The sequence below is a fragment of the Amblyomma mixtum genome, chromosome 4 (genome assembly GCF_055824585.1).
Source record: "Amblyomma mixtum isolate Tamu chromosome 4, ASM5582458v1, whole genome shotgun sequence".
Lineage (NCBI taxonomy): Eukaryota > Metazoa > Arthropoda > Arachnida > Ixodida > Ixodidae > Amblyomma > Amblyomma mixtum.
Window position 1 is genome coordinate 115,087,809 of NC_143015.1, and position 22,920 is coordinate 115,110,728.

General features: G+C 48.0%; 2 protein-coding genes across 7 annotated transcripts in view; one reads left to right on the top strand and one right to left on the bottom strand.

Moving 5' to 3' along the window:
• LOC149347986 (voltage-dependent T-type calcium channel subunit alpha-1G-like) overlaps positions 1-22,920 on the bottom strand; it is a 362,795-nt gene that overhangs the window by 216,079 nt on the left and 123,796 nt on the right. The gene's annotated exons all lie outside the window — the stretch shown is intronic.
• On the top strand, positions 16,536-22,616 carry LOC149347987 (glycogen synthase kinase-3-like). The gene is made up of 3 exons (XM_089587832.1): positions 16,536-16,646; positions 18,950-19,336; positions 21,903-22,616. Exons 1-3 carry the CDS (start codon positions 16,536-16,538, stop codon positions 22,605-22,607), a joined length of 1,203 nt encoding a protein of 400 aa, XP_089443958.1. The 3' UTR covers positions 22,608-22,616.

Sequence of the window (22,920 nt, forward strand, 5' to 3'; positions counted from 1 at the left end):
CGTGAAAGGCTCGTGCTGGAGAACTGCCGCTTGTGTGCCGGGCTCTCGCCTCGCTGGTTCCTAGACGACTTGCGCCCTGGTCTTCGTTGCCGGCGCTTCAACGTGCCAATAAACCACTCTTCAAAACAACATTAGCATACTCTAGAATTAGTCTGACATGTGTTATACGCAAGAAGCTTTGTTTCTGATGGTGCTAGTTTGAGGCACCATAAAGCTTTTATAAAAGGGTGTACACTAGAGAACAGGTTACACCCTTTTTACCCTTACATAGGAGTGTTCGTGTTTTGAGTGTGCATAGCAGAAAGGAGTAAAAAAAGGAATAAACTGTCCTATATCGCTTCCCTTTTATGAAAGGGAGGGCGCCAGAAGACATCTTCCCCCCTTTTTACTCCCATATCGGCGTATCATTGTCTAGAGTGTAATCACTGCCTGCACGGCATGGTTCAGGTGTCCACCTACTGGTAAGTTGCTACCGGGCCTTCCCTTTCCTTATAACTACTTATAACGCCTGAAGCAGTACAGTGGCAAAGTGTAGAGGGTAGTGCAAACAGCTATTGCTGTAAATAACTTCGTGAATATCACCCCAAGAAGAGTAGGTTCCATTCCAGATGTACGTCGATTAGCAGCCGAGCACAACCCGATTTTCGTGGTGAAGTCAAGACAGAAGCTGGGGTGAACATTTGAGCAGTGTCGCTAAATGGGCCGGCTGGTACATGATTTGGGTAGCATGTAATAGTGCGAAAGAAAAAAACAAACATAAAACGAGGGGAACACACGCAAGCACACTCCCCCACACACACGCGCGCACGCACGCAAAAAAGCACACGCCCGCACGCACGCGCGCACACACACACGCACGCACGCACGCACACACACAGACAGACACACAGGCGCGCACGCACACACAGACACACACACACACACGCACACACAGACACACACGCACACGCACACACACACACACACGCACACACACACACACGCACACACACACACCCACACACACACACACACACACACACACACGCACACACACAGACACACACACACACACACGCACGCGCACACACACACACACACAGACAGCCACACAGGCACACATACACACACACGCACGCACGCCACACACACACACACACACACACACAGACAGCCACACAGGCACACACACACACACACACGCACGCACACACACGCACACACACACAGACAGACAGCCACACAGGCACACACACACACACGCACGCACAGACACACACACACACACACATAATAGAATGATTTTCACGCCGTTCCTTGCGCGGGGGGTGTACCGGTAGCTGCTGTGTGAGAGTGGAGAGTCTCTGATAGATCTCTCAAGCCAGCATTCTCACACTACTGTACACAATGCGCTGGGTCAATCTGTACAAGGAACTTGTTCTCTTGTGCTTCAGTGTCCTGTGTACGCTGCTTACTCGGACTTTCCTTACTTATTCCTCCGAAAGAAGGAGCGAAAGAAAGAAACAAAGGAAGAAATAAAGCACACAAAGAACGGAAGAAAGAAAGGAAGGACGAGACGACCTTTGCTTCATCTTCTTTCCTACGACAGCCAAGGCGGCGAAGATCCTCCCTTTCCACGGTCGTCACAGGGAACCCCAGAGGGAAGCGAATTGCGCGAGCGCTTTTTGTCGTCACTTGCGGCCGCCGGGCGAGAATGGCCAAAGGGGAGCAATTTCCGCTTCTGGTCGGCCAAAGTCCCGGTCTTTTATTCTGGATTGGCCCGATCCTTCTTTTGTATGCTTTTCTTTTCTTTTGAAATGCAACCTCGGTCCTGTGGATGCGCGGCCGTTCGCTCCATAGATGTGAACGTGTCAAGGGTGATAGTGATGTGATTTGAGAGAAAAAAAAAATAAAAACGACTTCATAGATTGCGCCGCCGGATCTTTTACAGCCGGATGCGACGCAAAGGAATTCGAATGATTTCTTCTTGAACATTGCACCGCCGAGTCGGGTAACTTGGAAAAGCGGATTCTTTCGGGACATAAAAATAAAGAAAGGCTTTGAAAGAGAACGGAAGGCTTGATATGTGCTTTGAATGGTATAGCGTCAGTTTGTATCCCGTAATTAAATTTTGCCAGACAGAAAGTCTCACTTACACAGAGTAACAACGCGCTCGTCTTGCAGAGAACGAAGAAAAAAAGCCGAGATTGTTATGTGGCCATTCAAACGCTGAGACATTAGTACTAGGCTGCGGATTCAGATGGCCTGCTACTACAAAAACGCCACAAGAGTATAAACATTGCCACTGAAAGAGGTTCTTCATGGATTTGTTTTGCTTTCTCGACTGCCTCTGTTTTTTTTAACTGGTTAAATTGACTGACACTATCTTGAAATATAGACTAAAAGCACTTGTTCAGATATTCAACGCAACAGACGGCCTCGATCGTTGTTGACATCGATGAACTCAAAAAAAAAAAAAAATCTTTAGAGATCATTGCGGCGACCCGCATTGGGAGAATGCAAAAGCATTGATGCCTCCTTCACACTTGTCGCCTCTCTTTGCGTAACTTTAGACTCTTTTACACTCTTTTTACTTCTTCCTGTTTTGACATGCACCGCTATTTTCACGTCCTCGCACTATATGCACGTCCTGGGCTATTTTGGCGTCTTGGCCTCTTATTAATTACCTAATTACTCGAGATCATTCAAGGACATTCTATCATCCTCTGTCACGTGGTGTCGTTTTTTTCCCCGCAATTTTGGCATCTAGTACTGTTCACACGTCCTCGCACTATATCGACGTCCAATACTATTTTGACGTCTAAGTGACATTTTTGGCTTTAATTAACTCATTACTTCACATCGACCAAATTTTGACGTACGTCCTCCTAACACCATCCTGTATCCACAGAAACATTCTTTTTCGCTTAACTCTCACACAAAAGGAGAAATCGCTGCCAACACGTTTTGCGGACACGAAATCGTCCGCCGCGGTGGCTCAGTGGTTATGGTGCTCGGCTGCTGATCCGAAAGACGCGGGTTCGATCCCGGCCGCGGCGGTCGAATTTGAAGGAGGCGAAATTCTAGAGGCCCGTGTACTGTGCGATGTCAGTGCACGTTGAAGAACCCCAGGTGGTCGAAATTTCCAAATCCCTTCACTACGGCGTCCCTCATAGCCCGAGTCGCTTTGGGACGTTAAACCCCCACAAACCAAACCAAACCAAACGAAATCGTCGACATAGACAAGTGATGCTTTCACGCTAAAATGAAATGAAAACGGAACGCGCGATACATACGCGAAGCGTACGCAAAAGCGTTTCGCAGGCTGAGGTTATAACAGCCCAACAAATGATGCCGTCATCGAGTACATGACGGGCGCGCACGGAACCTGTAATAATAATTCGCAACGTTTCATTAGCGCAGCAGCTAACGAGCTTCCTCTAATTAGGAGAGAGAGAAGCGTTCCTTCTCCGCGGGAAAATTCAATTGCCTCCCTCGCGTTCCCTCCGCCAACGCCCCTTCAACGCTGCTTCTTTTCTCTGTATAGCTTCGTGTTTGCGTAATAACCTCCGCGCTGATGATTTGTTTCTCTCGCTCTTCTTTCGTTCGTTTGTTTCGCGTATGTGTCTTCGTTCGTTCCTCGTTCGTTTTTAATGAGAGACCACAGAGGCGTTAAAAAGAATTTAATTTCTCGTTAATTAAAATTCCTCGCGTCGGCTCTGTGTAGTAACACTCGTCGAAAATGCAATAAACGCGAAACGCTTGGGACTGGATCTCCACGATAGGAGAAGAGACGGGTGCCCTGGAATTATTCCTCGTTAGAACATTTCATGAAGGGGGGATCCACCTAGATAGATTTTTGCGACTTTCGACAGCGCACTAAGACGAAGAAAAATGGACGTAAGATCGCGATAAAGACTTGGGAAAAAAATAACTTTAGATACAAACATGCTAGAGTTGTAATTTTCGCAACGTGCAGCACGCATTGCTACAATACTCTAACTTCCACTAAATTTCCGCAGAAAGTTTACGTGGTTTTGTAGGAGGACGTTTAGCAAAATGCCATGCTAAGCTGGGAAGACGACACCTGTTCGCCCTCCTTGATGCAATTAGTCAACCAATAACTAACTAACTAACTAACTAACTAACTAACTAACTAACTAACTAACTAACTAACTAACTAACTAACTAACTAACTAACTAACTAACTAACTAACTAACTAACTAACTAACTAACTAACTAACTAACTAACTAACTAACTAACTAACTAAATAACTAACTAACTAACTAACTAACTAACTATATAACTAACTAACTAACTAACTAACTAACTGACTTACTTACTTACTTACTAACTAACTAACTAACAAACTAAATAACTAAATAACTAAATAACTAAATAACTAAATAACTAACTGACTAACTAACTAACTAACTAACTAACTAACTAACTAACTGACTAACTAACTAACTAACTGACTGACTGACTGACTGACTAGCTAACTAGCTAACTAACTAACTAACTAACTGACTGACTGACAGACTAACTAACTAACCAACCTACCAACTAACCAACTAACTAAATAATTAAATAAATCTAACCAGGCAGTACTCCCTCCTTCAGTCAATCAATCAACCGGCCAGACAATCAATCAATCAATCAATCAATCAATCAATCAATCAATCAATCAATCAATCAATCAATCAATCAATCAATCAATCAATGCGAAAAATATAGCTACTTAATACGCTAAGCGAAGGACGAGTTATTCAGGGAACACCGTCTCAACATACTGTATGAAGCATACGAGGTGCAGAGGAATAAAGAACAGGGGGGGGGGGGGGGGGGGACAAGGAATCTGCCGACGTAAACTCAGCATAAACGAGGAGGAGTAAGAATTACGGCTGGCGCAAATAGATTTCTCCCCCATTTTTTTTCCTCCCTTTCACCAATCTTGCGAGTTCAGATGCTGAATTCGCATCGCGCTCTCGCCGTTCCTGTCTGCCGTCGCCTCGTCCCTGATCGAGGGAAGCCCTCCGAGCGGCGTGTCATTGGGGCGGCCGAGCCGCTGACAGGCCGCGGATCTAATATAATGGAGCCCGGCGTTGGCCGCGACAATTTATGGTAATGCGCTGTCAGGGCGAAGCAGATAAATGAATGCGGAGACTGGGCGAATACAAATCGACACCGCTGCCAAGCCGGAACACTCTACCGGAACCGACGGTAACGACACAAACACGGGGGGGGGGGGGGGGGGATATTAAATCAACTGCTTTCGCAGAATCGTTTCTTTCTCTGTTCGCGCCACCCTGCCCATTTCTTTTATTTGTGTTGTTTACGTTTGACAGTTGCAGATAAGGACTTTAAACATGGGGGGGAGGGGGGGTGTTTTTGAGGAGTAGAAAAAGGAGACTACTGCATCGGTATTTCGTTTCATTAGAAGGCTTCTATAAAAAGCAAGATAAAATGAGGAGTGGGGTGAAGTATGGGCTAGCCAAAAAGAGAACAAGACAATGATTAAAACTGCGCTCAAAAACCGCACGCAGTACGGGGCTGGTCTGTACTGGTTAGAGGGGGCGGCATAACCTTCCTCAACGAAGTACAATAGCTTATTAAACCACATTTTTAAAGAAAGGTAATGCTAAAACAAAAACGATAAAAGTAGGTTCAAGAAAAGACCTCCGCTCGGCATTTGTGCGCGATAGAATCAGTTGTCAGCCAAACGGGAATGCACGCGTAGGATAAACGAGAGGCCTCTTAAGAAAACCTCGCGGTGACTTTTTATTACGCTCTGAAGAATAAAATGCAGCCGAGCCGGGATAATTCGAATTATCGCCTATATCGAACACACATACAATCCCTCTGAAAATCCTGTGTTAAGGTATAGGAAAGTCACGCAGTATATCAAACTGCGGTTGCACGGGCCGAAGAAAACCCTGCGGTGGCCTTCTACTACACATTAAAGAATAGAATGCAGTCGAGCCCGGATATACCAAACCCGGATATTTCGAATTATTGGATATATCAAACACACAACAGGAAAGTCGCGCACTATATTGAACAATGATTTCACCGGTCGTTCAATATAGCGAACTGCGCGCCGTTCCCCTGCAAGTGGCGCTTCTCCTAATGACCCTCTTTGATGGCTTGTGAAATACTGTGAAACCGTATGATGAAGTGAACGTGGGGTGTGTTTGAGCGCAGCCTTCGCTCTTTTGTACTCCTTTTTCACAACACATATCAGCACTGCGGTGAAGCAAAACTAACTGAAGACCATAGCGGCGGCGAAAACCTTGCTTGCTTCGCTGCCGAAGGCGTTGCGGTAATCAAGTGTGCCTTAGTTTTAATGAACGAATATTATATCTATAGAGTGCTGGTGAAGGAATTACGCACAATATGGTAGGCAATGGCTAGTTACAAAGAACCCTCTCACGCGGCTTCGATGCGAAGCGAGTTAGGCCTAGCAACGCCTAGCAAACAGTGCGATGCCAGCACGCTGGCGAGCGGCACGCCACTGCAAGAAGTGCGACATCAGCGTAGATGCAATGTATTCTTGCTTCTAGGTTGCAGAAAAGCTTATACATTGCAGTTTTTTACCTATAGAATGGTCAATATATCGAAATATTCGGGAACCCCTTCGAGTTCGACATATTCGGGCTCGACTATATATAAGAAATTCCAGTGACGATTTGGGTTAAGAATAAAGTCTCGGAGAAGGCATGACAATTGTACAAGGACATAGGGGTTAAACCTGCCACTGAGAGGAATAAACACAATCCCGGAACCGGTCGTAGTTGCGAACACCGTTAATCCGTTGTCAGGAGCATCAAAAAAGACTAGTGCGCAATTCGAGAAGTTGGGATGTGCTGTCGAACAGTCTCGTACAGGTTGCGTTCTATGAGGGATCATGAACTGGCCGGTGCGCGGTAGCTCATCTAAACTTGAGCTCTTTAGATCGCACTGGTATTCTGGAGTATGTACAGGATACGGTAATCTCTTTTTTTTTTTTACCAAAAGTGGCATGCGAAGTAATGAAAGGCATATTTATTGACAGGAGAATCCATCCTGCATCCTAGCATCAGCAGGGCTTTCACGATTTTGCCACTCAGTTCTAGTCTGCACTTTTCGAGCGCCACAGGCATGGCAGCGAAGCCAAGGCCGATTTATGTTTGTGGAATGTACACGTAACATGCTTTCCTTTTTGCAACACTGTATAGTGAGCTTTAAGGGTGTTGTAAATAAACACCTTGATGTGCACGCTCACTAAAGCTATCTGCTACCCTTTCTTAGTGAAAACAGATCGATAAATCAATTGTCAATGAATCAGTAAATAAATAAAATTTTTATTCCTAAATAGTCAATCAATAAATCAACGGTTAATTAACTGACATCGATAAACTACTCATCTTGCGAGCAAGTGCGAGAACTCTCAGTCCGCGAGTCCTCCTGCAATTCGCCCGCTGTGAAATGTAGAGCCACCGGGCCAGAAATCAAACCCCCTGAAACTCGTTGCACAACACTGAAACCCCAGACCCGCTGAGAGCCAGCTAAACGGCGCACAGCAAGGTTACACAACGCGTGGAGCAAACCTCCCAAGCCGTTTTGTTACACGTCATAGTCTTCCGGATGCCTCTTGCATATCGCAATTCCGAGAAGGAGACGCGCTCCAAACAAACCAGAGCTAACGTGTATAAAGAAATAAAAAAAACATAAACACGTGGCAACCTGCCAGCCAGCCAGATAGCCAGCAGCAGCAGTTCGTGATTGCGCGCATCGCGCCGCTAATTAACCCCGGTCTTTCGCTTCTCGATTTGCGGTTGGGTCGAGCCCATCGCAACAAACAGCAGAGGCGCGCGAAAGCGCCCCCTATCGGGATGCACTCACCCCCCCCCCCCCCCCCCTCCAACCAGTCCCGAGTCGAGTGGTGGGAGGTGGTAGTGGCGGCATCGTGAAACGAGAGCGCGTACGGGACGCGGCCGGATTCAGGGAAAAACAGGGGGAAAGGGCGGAGTTTAGGGAAAGAGTGTGAGCGGAAGAAAGCGCAACGCCCTCGCCCTCTACGCCGCTACGTCCTCTTCCCCCTTTCTCATTGCTTTTTCTTCTCTTTCCCTCTCTTCTCTATCACAAAGTGAGCAGTCATGGGAGAGAGGGTCGGTTGAGGGAAACGGGGAGAACGGAGGTTGTGCCCCCGAGCGCTCTAAACCACGGCAACGGGACTAACTTTCCCCGGCACGTCGCGGGAAGCTGCGGACGGCTCAAATTGAGCCCAAACCGCGCCACTCCGATTTCCATACGCAAATTAGCCGGCCCCGGCACTGGCGTTTCGCGGTCTGCTCGAAAAACGGTCTCCTCCATTTCCCGGTTCCCTGTTTTGATGAACTATTGGGAAAGACAGGGAGAAGCTTTCCCCTCTCACGAATTGCGAAGGAGAGAATGAGAAATCTTCTTTTAACGCAGCGTAGGGAGTTGTCCTATAGGGTGAAATAAAACGGGAAGGGGCAGTTTCTTCCTTGGATAAACTGCAAAGAATTCTAGTTTTTGGGAACTATAGGGAAGACAAAAAGTCAGACGGCAATGGGGAAGTGGGGAGGCAGTGCTTGGCGGCCGAAGTTTATTTGGGAAGATGGGCGGGGAGACGGGAAGGCACGTCGTTCCCGAAATGGGAAGACAGTGTGCCTCGGACACTCCCGCCTGCGCGAACGGTTAACCGTGAAACCATACAACAAAAACAACGACGCCATAGAACCAACAAGGCCGCAGTGTGCGCGAAATAAAAAAAAAATTGATTATTCCACACACTCCCGCCAGTGTCCAGCGAGCGTAAAATAAAGCGAGGTTAAGCGTGAACTGTGCCGTTGTTGGCCCACAAACGCTCTGGCAACATTGGAACCGAGGCGTATAAACGTTCGATAAGGGAAGAAAAAAAGAGATAAAAGGGCGAAGGTATCCAGAGAAGAAGGAGAAGAGAAAATTCACCCGCGAAATTTCCACTTGGAATCCGTCGCGACGCTCGCGTTTTCGAGTCCCTGATTCGAGCATCATTTACCTCCTCTCCGGTCTTCTGTTCATCGAGCTTCCTCCCCTTTTTTTCCCTAGGTTATCGCTCGCTCCCTCGAAGAGGGGGCGCAACCTGGCGCCAGCATTGATCCCTTTCGATTGGTGCCAAGGCGATACACAAGCTCGGCTTGTTTGCCAGCGGCCTCCTTATCGACGACGGCTGTCTCTCTTCTTCGGGGAAATAAAAATAAAGAACAACAACTCTCGACATCCGCAGCTAACACCGCAAACATCTAATGGTCTTTTAAAGAGGCCCCTATCCTCCCCGGCCTTCTCCCTTTAAAGCCCTTTTAAATGCGTCCTTTTGCGTCTCGCGCTCGCTTGGTTTGCGCTGTGGCTCGTCTGAAACACTTTATAGGAAAGGAAACCTTCCAAGTGCGTAACGGGTTTCGTGCGGATAAAAAAAAAACTGAATTGATTTGCAATCAAGTGAGCGGGAAATACTAAAGAAGTGTGCGGTCGAATCAAGTGAAGAAATTGATTCTCTCCTTCAAGAGAGTCGGAAGACACGTTTAATCACAGGGGCGTTAGTGTCCAATGCTTTGGCCCTCATTAAATCATCCGTCTGTTTCATTAATTAATTAGTTAATGAATTCTTGCGATCGTTCGCCTGCCTATTCGTCCATTAACACGCTCACTGATACGTGTACTTAAATAATTGACTGATTAATACAGTCATTCATTCACTCCTGCGATCATTCGCCGGTCCAACGTCCATTAACACTCTCACTTATTGACTTTCCTGAATGCATTGTTTCGTGCGTTCATTAGTTCTTATGCAGTTCTTCTGCATTAATTAATTTTCGGGAGTTTTTAAGGGATGCGAAATGGTGTTCTCAAAAACGCAGCGTGATGCTAGAAAACGCATGTGAAAAGTTGATCTCTGCGCCGTAAAGGCCAATAGGACACAATTCAACAAGAAAAAAAAATAATATAGAAGAGACTGCAACGGTGAAACGATTACTGTAACACAAATTACCTCGGTAAAGCCAAGATTGTTTTTTCTATTATCGCGAAAGCGGCCCAAAACAGCCAAGACTACATTGGGGATATGCGGTCTATATCTCGACCCTCTCTATTTAGCTGGTCGATGTAGGAAACTACTAAGCTATGGCACAGAATGCACTGGTTTCACGCATTTCGAGGTGCTTGCTGAGTGAAATTTATCGGCCCGCCGAAACGTGTTAGCCGTTGTCGGTGGCAACATAATCGAACCGAGAGGCCTATCCGTATAGAACTTCAATATTTAAACTGAGCGAAGAGCTTAGGGAAGTGGGAGCGTTAGAAAAAAATTGGAGGAGGCAGTTAAGCTCCGCAGTAAAGGGATACTGAAGCAAAATGTTAAAATCGAACAAAAACGCTGAAAATAGATTCTCGGAATGTGATTACACCGAAATCTAGTCGTCACATTGCATATTTTTCAGCGGATGGTTTCATTTCCCATGTTTCATGAGCGCGCGCCAAGCCCTCCCGGCCGGCGCGAGGTGAAGAGCGTGACGTCATGACACCCTCGTCCGACAGGCAACCGGTCTCGTCACTTGAAGCCCGATGTCGCAGGGCAGTTTGGGTAGACCAAGTGATAAGGCTCCCAACCTCCGACGCTGCCGACTCAAAACTGGCAAAACCCGCGAGTAGCGATGGCAATTCGGCTCTAGTCGCAGCTTTCACAGGCGGCCGCCAGGTGCAACGATACGGCAATAAATCACGAAAAAGACGTGCTATCCGCCTTTTTTCGCTAAAATGCTTGTCGCATTTATCAATTTCACCAGTCAAGCTCTTGCTTACATGTAAAAGAGCAGCTGCACAAGTTTGATCAGTATTCCTTTAAAGGTACGACGTGATAGCGTAATCTGTATTTTACATACATTCAGAGGGTCATTCTCTACATTCATAGATCCCTGGGAGTCCTCATACCCCCCCTGGTGAAGTGGTGCAGCATTTAAAGGGCAGCTGCATCACTTTTTTGAGAATTTTGCGATATTCAAGGATTAAAATCTATGTAGGCTGTAGGTAAAGCATGCCAAGTGTTTTTGCACTAGCATTTAAAATAGTGACGTAATCGACGATTTAAAATTTCGCTTCTCCTCAGTGCACCTGAGGAGTGCAGGAAAACTCAGCGTGACGTCAAAGAAGGTATTATTTCAAATTACCGCGGTCGTCAGCCACACCCTGCCCTGACGCGTTAGACGCTGCCAAACAACTCTCGGCAGGGTTCGCCTTCGGTGGCGTTCGTTTTTTTCCTTGAAAGCAGCCGTTTGTGCGTTGGAAATGTACCGATACCTTCGATGACGTCATCATGCGCCCCCCACTTGGCCTTGTGCGCTGCGGAGAAGCTTGAAGGGCGCCCGGATTTTAATCGGCAATTACTTCACTATTTCAAGCGATAGCCCAAAAATACTTCGCATGCTTTACCTCCAAGTTACACACATTCGACCCTCTTAAGCTCATTGATTTCTAAAACCTATGCAGTTTCCCTTTAAGCGGTGCACCACCGCCCTGCGATGGCAGGTGCTCCCAGCGGTGGGCCTCGGGCGGCCCAGGTTGCTCTTCTCGAGCAACCAATCATTAAATTAAATGCCACCTGCCACGGGTGGCAGCTTGCTCACTATTCGATGGGCAGGTTGTGATGACGTCACAAGGTCACGTGACCTAGGTGGCCCACTCGCCTCCTTGGTTGCTCACCGGGGACCACCTGCCAGTGCTATACCCGTGATTTTTCGCTCACAACGACGACAACACCGACGCCGCATTTATGCGTGCGGGGCCTATAACGCTATCGCATTAGAACGCCGCTACATACTTGAAAAGTGCCCTGGTAACGGGCGTTGTATTAACCTTACGTCTGCATGACTGTCCGTCACGGTCGCCTTAAGCGCGAGGCAGAGGCTAGATAAACGACTTGAGTGGCAAGCTATTCCTTACCAGAAGGCCAAAGCATTACTCTTCTGGAACGGTGGCGCCGACGAAGTAATGACCCGGACAAATTGCTTAGCTCGGTGTTGTCTGCGTTAAAGAGGGAGGCTGAGGAACCTCACAATGTATCTAAGGGAGGGCGAAACAAACAAAGCGAAAGAAATGTGCCTAAGAATTAGTTGCTTACACGGGTCGCGCAAACATGGACGCGAAGAACTGGGCAGTATAGTAGGCAAACGTTTTCACGAAGTGTTTATAAAACTAAGTCAGCTGTTGGAATTATATTTAATTTCTTATATAATCGGCGCCGGTGTGGTGCTGGTGTTGTTGTTGTTGATGATAATGGACATTTTTTATGGCCCAGGGGCAGAAATGGCCAGAAAGCGCCAACAAGGCGCTAGTTTCTTTACGCGAAAGTAATACAAAGAGAGGTAAAGTTAGGACCTGTATATGTGGTGGGATACAAACGCTGTCATTAGCGAAATACAGCCGGATCTTATTAAGCTGGAACTGCTTGGGGTCGAAGTTTTTTTCATACGTAACGCATGCCATAGAGAAAACGAAAAACTGTGCTTGAATAAAACGGCGACCTACATTAAGGTGTACCGCATTCTGCTGCCAGAAGCAGCAGTCTGTAGCTGCCTGGCTTTTACAAATTAGGCAAGAACTCTGTTGGATTGAATATTCATTGAAAAGAAAAATAAGCAAGACAGCCGGAGCCAATTAGAATTTCTATTAATTTGTTCGCTTTAACCGGAAATAGAATATATCAGAGTATAATAAGGGAGTAATTACTCATTGGCATCCTCCCGAGCGCAGCCATACGGCTACCCGAGCGCAGCCGTATACCCGAGCGCAGCCGTATACCCGAGCGCAGCCGTATGGCTGCGCTCGGGTGGATGCCAATGAGTAATTACTCCCTTATTGGTTGGTTGGTTTATGGGGTTTAACGTCCCAAAGCGACTAAGGCTATGAGAGACGCCGTAGTGGAGGGCTCCGGAAATTTCGACCACCTGGGGTTCTTTAACGTGCACTGACATCGCACAGTACACGGGCCTCGAACAAATCTACTCCACTTTGGGGGATTCCCCTAAAACATTTGACCAACACAGTTCCCACTTCGAGTTATTGATCAATTCGCTTTCGCCTTACCATAAGCTTGCCGTCCTGGCTAGCTCAATTGGTAGAGCGACTGCTCCGGTGAAGCGGTGGTCCTGGGTTCGAACCCCGGACCAGGACGAATTTTTCTTTAACTGCGAAGTTTCTGAGAAAGCTGTATAGCTTTCCTTTGTAGCCGTATGGCTGCGCTCGGGTGGATGCCAATGAGTAATTACTCCCTTATTACAAATATACTCCAACTTGGGGGATTCCCCTAAAACATTTGACCAATATCAGAGTATGAATAACCGCCAGTTAAATATGTGTGAATCACGGGAATCTAGAGCAAGAAATAGCAAACGACCCCTTTCGGGTACAGCTAATAGAAATAAAAAGGAACAGAATGGCTCACGCTGTATTATCGAGCGCCTCAAAGCCCGCAGACAGCGTTTAGCACGGTGTTTTCATCGACGTGTATCGACCCAGCACGTAGCGTGGGGCTTCAAGATGTGTTTCGAAAGCGGAGTCACGACATCGTTCCTGACGAAAAAGAAAATGTCTCACGCAAGCGTGCCACGCGTTATCGTGGAAATGACGCAAGCGTGAGCCAGCTAGGCGCCGACTCAACGTAATCGACGCAACGCAAATGAGATTTACTTATCTGAATCCTCGTGTGCAGTAAGAAACGAATATTGCTGGTCAGATCCCGTTGTTCAGAGTTGTCGCGCTAATCGGATATACACGCGATGCCGCCCTTAAGTAGGTTTGTGATGCATCGTCATTATCCTTTATTAGCCCTTGAAGAACCTTTGCGAGGGGCATTACATAAAAGCGAGGGGGGGGGGGGGGGGCATAGGGATAACATATGACATTATAGGTCAGAAACGTGTGGAAAACCTGCCCCCCCCCCCCCCTTCTTTTCGACGCGGCCGACCATCATCATCGTGCGTCAAGACAGCACCGGCCGGGCGAGGAGGGAAGTTTCCTTCATGGGGTAAGCGGAGGCAGCGACGGGAGCGCCACCTCGAAGGCTACGCGGAGCTCCGCGGAGCCGGTCCCCAAGAATGCCCCAAGAGCCGGTGCCCCAAGAATGCGGCGCGCACGGGAGAATCCGGCCGCCATTGTCGGCGCTTACAAACGTTCGCCGCCGATAACCCCGAAGTCACGCCCCTGCCCCAGCCGCTAAGTCGGAAACCCTTCTTACGTTAGCCTCCTATTTCCGACGAATGCCTTGTTGATGTTTTGTAGCTAGCTGGTCCGCTCTATATATTCATTGCAAGTGTAATAAATAGCATGTGAGTGTTCACGCTTTGTCGTCCCTTCCTTTGTTCCCTCGAGCACGAACCCCTCCGCCGTTAGCGAGCGAAAACGCTGCATCCGCGGTGTGGGAGAGCGGGGGCGGTAGGCCGGTCCCCCCACCCTGATATTTCCAAAAACGATGAAATATTCCTTGCCTGACAGGAGGATATAAGTGAAAGAAGAAAAAAATATGAATACAAATGAAGCTGACAGATACAGCGAAGCATACAATGACAAAATAAAAATAAAATGAAAAGGCAGCAATTTCCCACATTAGGATTTCAAGTGGCAAGACCGCATTCGTTGGAATTCAAAAGTATCGCGTTCAATGCACCGCGTTTTTCATACAGGATGCCTTCTTTGTAATGCTCAACGTGTCATGCCGAAGCAAACAGTACCAATGTCAACATTTATGGTTAAATATAAGCGTACGAAATAATCGTAGACCTGCAGAAAACCTGTTTCCCAGCTAAATATAAAAACAATGCAAAACCGGGCATCAGCTTTCCAGAAATGAAGAAGACCCGCTGAGATACTGTTCACTGTAAAAATTAACCACGTATCGACAAAACAAGCAACATAATATTCCAATCTGCGCAATGCCAGATCAGTAGACAAAAGTCCAATTTTGAAATTTTCTAGGAATTTATTCCATATTCCTGGTCTCTCGGTATAAAGTTTCTCGTTCTCTGGCGCTCATAAATCAGCCTAGTTTGGTAATTTCAATTTTATAGTAATGATTTATTACACATAAATCTTCAGCTTTTTACAGTTTTGTGCAATACAGCGAATACAATACTAAAAGTTTAACAGCTTTATCAGGAATTTTCAGTGCTCGCGCATCGCAGGGTTAAGAAGAAAATTGCATTCGCAATCGGCGTCAATCAGATTACGTCATTCTTCGTTTCTTTCGTGCTGTTTTATGAAGGCGGTGCTGCACTAACTCATAAAAAGTGCGCTTCGACACGTGCTTCTCCTGAAAATTTTCGCCGTCAGAAATAACTAAGAATGCCCTTACAACAAGAGCAAAATTACGATACATTGGAGCCAGCGTGGCCACTCTTTTTTTTATTCTGTTCGTAATATGATAAAGGGGCATAGTGTTACGGTGGGTCTCCGATAGCTGTCAACACTGGCGGACAGGCCTCAAGAAACAGCCCCTTTTATTGCCATCTCACATAACAGCGTAATTCTAGAGCGCTGTACGCAACCAAACACAAATTACTGCCGTTCTAACCTTGGCCTGTTTTTACCTCTGCTCATTTGTGTGCAGACAGAAAAATAGCGCATATTCAATATAAACAAGCAGCATGAATGCTTTTATTTGAGCCCCGTGAACTGGTAAGTGGCGCCGAAAAAAAAAAGTATCCGGGACGCTCGGCAGGGGCATTTTTTTGTGATGACGTGGCTGATAACACTTAGACAGTAAGGCGTCGTTCTGGTGTCAAGAACTTCTTAAGCGTACAGCATGTCTGCTCAATGACCATAAGCGTCATAGCCGTAGTACAGCTTCCAGATGCGTGCTACCTGGCTCTCAAGCTTGTTGCAGCCTCTATTCTGACCCACTACCTTCGAGAATCTTCCATGGACAGGAGGTCCTCACGGGACATCCCTTGGGACATGATTCTATGGACCATCGAAGCAAGGACATTGGAGTTATGGCCACGCCGGGAGATAGCTAAGTGCGCTAACCTGCTGATACGGTGCCCGTTAGTGTCTTGACCACCGAGGAGCACCCATTCGTTGGGTAATCCATCTGAGAACAAGCAGCGTGCTGGTTCTGCGACGAAGTTCTCCAAGAATCTGCAGCCATCGATGCGGACACGCGCCCAGCGTGCCATCTCGCAGCAGGGTCAACAGCCACGGCCCGAATGCCGATCCAGGAGCCAAAGCCCGATCCGCGGCGGCCTCGAGCCCAGCCCGGCGCGCGCACGGGCGGCCGGCTGGCGCAGCCAAGAAGATTGGCCGAGGGAAAACAAAAACCCACGCTCGCAGCCCCAAGACGACGAGTGTGCCGCCGCGAGGAGACGGCACGGCGCAGCGCTATGTGTGCCCCGCGCGTCGTCGGGGCCTCCTGAGAGCCGCGGCTCCCATGAGGTCGTAGCGGGGCCCCCGCCACCACCCTGCAGCAGCCAGCCACCCGACGTCCAGCCGCCGACAGCACTCACGACGGAGTCATTCGCGGGTATGGCGAGAAAGCTGACCGCTTTCTCGACGACCGGCAACAACCCCGGAGGCGGAGGCTACTACCACCTGCCCATCACAGACATCGTCATCACCAAGCGTGACGGACAGAAGGTGAGAGGCGCTGCTGGCTTCCGCTGGCATTGTTGTGTGCGGTGGCTGTGCTATTTGTTGGTTTTCGCGATCACCATCAGCCACGTCCTTCTCGAGGCGTCAGGTGAGATGTTGTGCTGGCTGGTATCTAAGACCTACGCGTTGAATCCTGGTAGCGGAACTTCGATCAGAACTCATCAGGGTGTGTTCGTGAGTAAGCATAGTTATAAGCACGTTTCTTTGTTGATCAGTATCGTTGAATCAACCTTGATATGAAATGGTGAGACAAAGGTGTCCATAGGTTTCAAATATCTTGTACATAAGGGAAGATTGTTGGGCCAGTTGGGTTATGATCGGCGCTGTGTCTGTGACTGCTTCTCTTCCTATCTTGTTATTACACGCCATTCCATTGCTATGATCGTGTGCAAGTTGATGCTTCTCATTAATGCATGGGACTCTGCGGTTGTTTAATGTGTCTATTTTACTCGGACATGTTAGGCGTTGTGGATCGTTCACTTCTGAAGGCAGCACATGATATAGAAACTTCAGCATGAACGTCACATTGCGCTGGCTTGCATGAGGTACCACATGCTGAATGACAATGGCCTTCTAACACGCCGCAACGCTGTGATGAGCTAACCGGCCGGGGTGCTTTCGTGTTGTCATGACGGCAAAAGTGAAACCAGAATAGACTGCTAGAAATCACGGTGAAATTTCTTCTTGCGTGCGCGGTGGCTTAACTTGCAAGGCAAAAGGCTCCTTGGGGCCAGAGAGCATTATCTGACAGGGTGACATCTAGAAAATTTGATATTTCAGCAAAGCATGCCGAGCTGCATAGTTGATACTAACGCAGTATTGATATGTCGACGCGTTTTCCGTCACGTTTCCGCAAGGCTCAGCTCCTTAGACAAAACCGCGAATTTGGAGGCCGATGAAATTGCGCATTTCTTTTGGGTAAAGCGATACATAAGGTTATTTTGGATAGACAAAGGTGCCTTCTGGAAAGACATGAACCTACGTTCAAGTCTGTTCCCCTGTCTGCTCTGTTTTAAAGTGTATGATTAGTGTGCGATGTTCAGAAGACAGCCTTCCTCAGAGCTGTGGCCTTCGCATCATGAGGCACAGGTACAGTTCGGCTGTGGCTAGTAATACATGTATGTTGAAGGAGGTCTTCTCCCAACCAGTTGGGTCTTCCCTCGGATAATTGGTGGTTAATATAATTGGTGGATCCTTTTAATTCTTTTCCGGTTTTCTTTCTTGAGTGCTTCGAATAAACTTGAGCGCTCTACCAGGCCAACCGTTAGCTTTCGTTCAAACGTTCCGTAGTCATTGGATATTAAGCATTTTTTCTAGCTAGCGCTTCCCCGCATGACGGGAGAGGAGTGTGTGCTCACAAGTTCATGTTTAAAAAAGCAGACGAAAACAACGCACCATACTGCTGGATAACAGTTCAAGCATTGTAAACTTTGTCCAGATTCGGTCAGATATGCCGCTCTCTTGCAGTGCATCTACAAGCAAAAAATCAAAGGAAAAGCTTCGGAGATAAGCGAGCTGCAATGTCATGATCTTGAGTGCTGAGTTCACTCAAATGCCAACTTTCGAGCAGCGCACCAGCGGTGTGCGTTCCTGTTTCAAAACCTTCCAAAACAATAATTCAATATATTGTAAGAACGCCAGTGCGAGTTAGAATAGTTGGTTGGTTTATGGGGTTTAACGTCCCAAAGCGACTTAGGCTATGAGGGACGCCGTAGTTAAGGGCTCCGGAAATTTCGGCCACCTGGGGTTCTTTAACGTGCACTGACATCGTACAGTACAAGGGCCTGTACAATTTCGCCACACTACGGCGTCTCTCATAGCCTTAGTCGCTTTGGGACGTTAAACCCCATAAACCAAACCAAACCATAGAAATTCAACCGCCGCGGCCGGGATCGAACCCGCGTCTTTCGGGTCAGCAGCCGAGCACCATGACAACTGACCCACTGCGGCGGCGCGAGTTAGAATAGCACGCAGAGCCTAAACACAGCGTTGAATAGATTCTATTCGACGCCGCCGCGGTGGCTCAGTGGTTACGGTGGTCGGCTGCTGACCCGAAAGACGCGGGTTCTATCCTGGTCGCGGCGGTCGAATTTCAATGAAGGTGAAATTCTAGAGGCCCGAGTACTGTGCGATGTCAGTGCACGTTAAAGAACCCCAGGTGGTCAAGATTTCCGGAGCCCTTAACTACGGCGTCCCTCATAGCCTGAGTCGCTTTGGGACGTTGAACCCCATAAACCAAATCAAACCAATAGATTTCTATTAGCGCTTCTTCTTCGTCGCGTGCGCAGGTGAAAACGGTGCAGGTGGTTCGCGCCGATGGGGCCGACGACGAGCTTATCGAGATGTCGTACATCAGCACCAAGGTCATCGGCAAGGGCACCTTCGGCGTCGTCCAGCAGATCAAGCTCGTGGACACCGGCGAGGTGTACGCCGTCAAGTGGGTGCGCCAGGACCGCAAGTTCAAGAACCGCGAGCTGCAGATCATCCGCTCGCTGTCGCACCCAAACATCACGCGCCTCTGCTACTTCTTCTGCACGCTGGACAAGAACAAGGACACCGTGTACCTGAACCTCATCATGGAGTACATCCCGGAGACGGTGCACAGGGTCATCATGCACTACAGTCGGAACAAGCACACCTTTCCGCTGTTCTTCATCAAGCTCTACATGTACCAGGTACGCAGCGGTGTGGGTGGCTCGGAAGCGAAGACTTCAGCCTCATGGCATTGAGAAAAACGAGGCTGTGGAACTACCACTAGCCATAGTTCTTGCCAGATAGTCCAACGTAATAGTGAGGCGAAAGCCTTTAATGCCTCATCGTGGTCGACAGAAGGTTGTCAGCAGAGGTGTCACGCTTTTTCTAGTCAGACCAGAAGAAAATCTTTGTGCACGATGGGATCCGAACCACCATCCCTCCGTTCCGCAGCCGAGCGTGCTAATGGCTGCGCTACTTCCTGCCAACGCATATGCAGTTCTCCTTGTCTAGGACGCTGCAGAAAGGCGTCGAATCAGACGGATGCCTCCCAAACGCCCTCCAGTGTCTCCAGCATTTAAGATTCCCAAACAGCTGTGTACTTCATTAACATCTTAACCACGCATCAGTGACACGAACTGCAACACCTCGCTAAAGGCTTCCGCCTCCCCGCACTATAGGTCAACGAAGTGCCTCCTTGAATTTCCCGCACGCGCAACGGCCCGATCTATTTCGGAGCCAACGAGGCCGCGAACCGTTTGAACTAAGAACCTCGCTTTAAATCTATGCCCCTACTGAAACATCCCATATGAGCTGCTCGTATGGGACTATGGGAATATGGAGTCCATAAGATATGGTAAAATATATAGAAACCCACATCTTGTCTGCAGGGAATCCATACGAATTCTACATAATTTTCATGCGGTTTCCGTGCAATGTACATGACGACATACAGTGTTTGCAAATTTCCATACGTGCCTCCATATAGCTCATACCGACTCCATAAGCTTCATACCGACTCCATAAGCTTCATACCGACTCCATAAAATTTCTTATGAAAACGTATGGAATTATTGGATTCGTCATATGGAAACTTTCAGTAGGGGCGTGTAAAAGGGGGCGACAGGAATACGTTACCTCACGAAAGCTACTAGAAGACGCAAAAGTGCCCAGTGTAGTAGAAAAAGACGTTAGCAAGGTAGGCTACGGGGAAAAGGGGGAGGGGGGGGGGGGGGGGTTGGTCAAACACAATATTTTGTAAGAAGGATGCAGCGTCAAAACGGCACGTAGAAAATACGAAGACAGGAGTAGCGCTGTCCTGCGCTTGCCTTTTCTACGTGTTGTCTTAATGCTATATTCTTCGTTCAAATACCATGTCCGACAAAGTGGCCGTCCAGACTGCCTTTTCACAGGTTACTACTCTGTGCGGCTCAGTCGCTTCACGTTATGGCAGATTTCATTTGGCAGATTTTGTTTGAGAATAGCTAGGAATCCTATGTTCGTAAAGCTTAGAGCGCAAAAAGTACACCAGACATAGAAGAATTCCGCGCAAACGCTGTCAAGTTTCATTGGCAAACACGTGACACTTATAGCGCTCTCCCCACCACTTTAACACAAACGATTGAATTTTTCAAAATCTAGAGGGCGGATTATCTCATGAATCAGGACAATTACGGTATTATATCAAGCAAGCGATTTCGCTCCCTTTTATCTTGAACAAGACAGTCGAATGCTAGAGCCGCGAATGCGCGGCGGGTGTGTATAAATGCCACCTGTTGTGAACAAAACTTGAGCATTAGCGTTGTAAGCCTTGCGTACATGAAATTTCGCCGAATAGCGCATTTTACTAGCTTGTTAAATGATGAGCAAGCTGGCATGACTAGGCATGGATTGAATAATGAATGCGTTGCAAGTAAGGAACCCGTTTTCGACAACGTATTTTAAGTTGCAGTACTGAGCTTGCATATAAAATACACTGTTCTGAACAAAACGGCACAGACACGTGGTGGGACGCAAAATGAGACGACGACGACGCCTTCGTTTTTTTTACAACTCATGCATTCTTGTTGTCAGTCATACACCGTCGGGCACTTACTAAGGTGTGTCGTCATTTCGTCTTTGAATCTTGTTTACCAAATCCACACTACACGGTCAAGCATGTTTTTCGCACTCGGTACGTTTAAAAGATTACCTTCTTGAGAAGAAATCTCGCGCAAAAGCGAGATAATCACATTTATTCGAAATCAAAAGTTCATACGCTACAGGCTTAAAGAAAGAATCGCGAAATATTTACCTGTCTGAGACGCCCCATGATCTGTGCCTGACTGCCTTCCCTCGAAATATTCCTGCTGACTACAGACTAACTTTTCAGACTTGCGGAACCGATATGTGGAACAAAGAAGCAAATACCATTTCGGCAGCAATGAATGCCAATCGTACACGAGGAAGACAGCCTTTTATTGACGATGTCTATTCAAGGGGGCCTCTTTTAGTTGACAGTTTTCGCAGTGAATTCTCTTGAAAGCTTTTATTAGTAGTCATTTCTTAAATATCCTTAATTTGTCTTCACTAGGTAGTACTAACATTTCAGGGGCTACAAGCATCACCGATTATTTTTAGCATTTCTATAAAACTCTGCGGCAAACTTTTCTTACACCTTGAGCTTGGCGCATAATGGCCTTAGTTGCCTACGTGCCATAAAATTCAACACAACAACCTCAACAACAAAAGTTTTGGAAGCGAGATTAATTTTTTGTCCTCTACTTGCAGGTACTGCGTGGTCTGGCGTACATCCACATGCTGGGCATCTGCCACCGGGACATCAAGCCGCAGAACTTGCTCTGCGACCCGGACAAGTGCGTGGTCAAGGTGTGCGACTTCGGCTCGGCCAAGATACTCATCAAGGACGAGCCCAACGTGGCGTACATCTGCTCGCGCTACTACCGAGCGCCCGAGCTCATCCTGGGGGCCACCGAGTACACGACCATGGTGGACGTCTGGTCCGCCGGTTGCGTGCTCGCCGAGTTCTTCATCGCCAGGCCCGTGTTCCCGGGCGACAGCAACCTGGACCAGTTCTCCGAGATCATGAGGATACTGGGAACGCCCACCGAAGAGCAGGTCCTCCAGATGAACCCCAACTGGACCGAGTGCAGGTTCCCCAAGCGGAAGTCGGTGCCCTGGGAGCGCGTACTCGAAGGCAAAGGGACGCCCAAGGCCATCGACCTGCTCATCAGGCTCCTGGACTACGTGCCCAGCAAGAGGATCACGTGCTTCGACGGCATGGCGCACGCGTTCTTCGATGACCTCCGGCTCGCAGGCGCTACGCTACCGGACGGAGGTCCGCTGCCAGCCCTCTTCAACTTCTCCAACGAGGAGCTCCAGGTAAACCCTGCCATCAACCACCTACTGAGACCCCAGCAGGCCGGGACTGGAAGCAACCTGGTGTCCAGAAAGTCGTCATTGCCGAAAAAGTGATGTCAGCCCTTTTTTTCGCGCAGAACGTTGGGGTTTGTCACAACGGACGCTCGGTGAGCCTCGGGACAGCATGGGGGAAGACACTTCGCCGTCGCAGCAACACGGTTTCAAACCGCGGGTGTCTTCGTATAGTGCTCTTTTGTTGATGGCGATCTGCTTGGGGATAGTGGAGTGGCTTTGTGATTTTTAGCTCCGACAACCTTGAGCTGGGTGTCGTGATGAGAAAAGAAAATAACAAAGGAAACGGTTGGTTGGCGGTATTTGCGAGTTCTTTGTCTAGGAGTCGGAGAAGGAGCAAGGCGGACCAACTTGA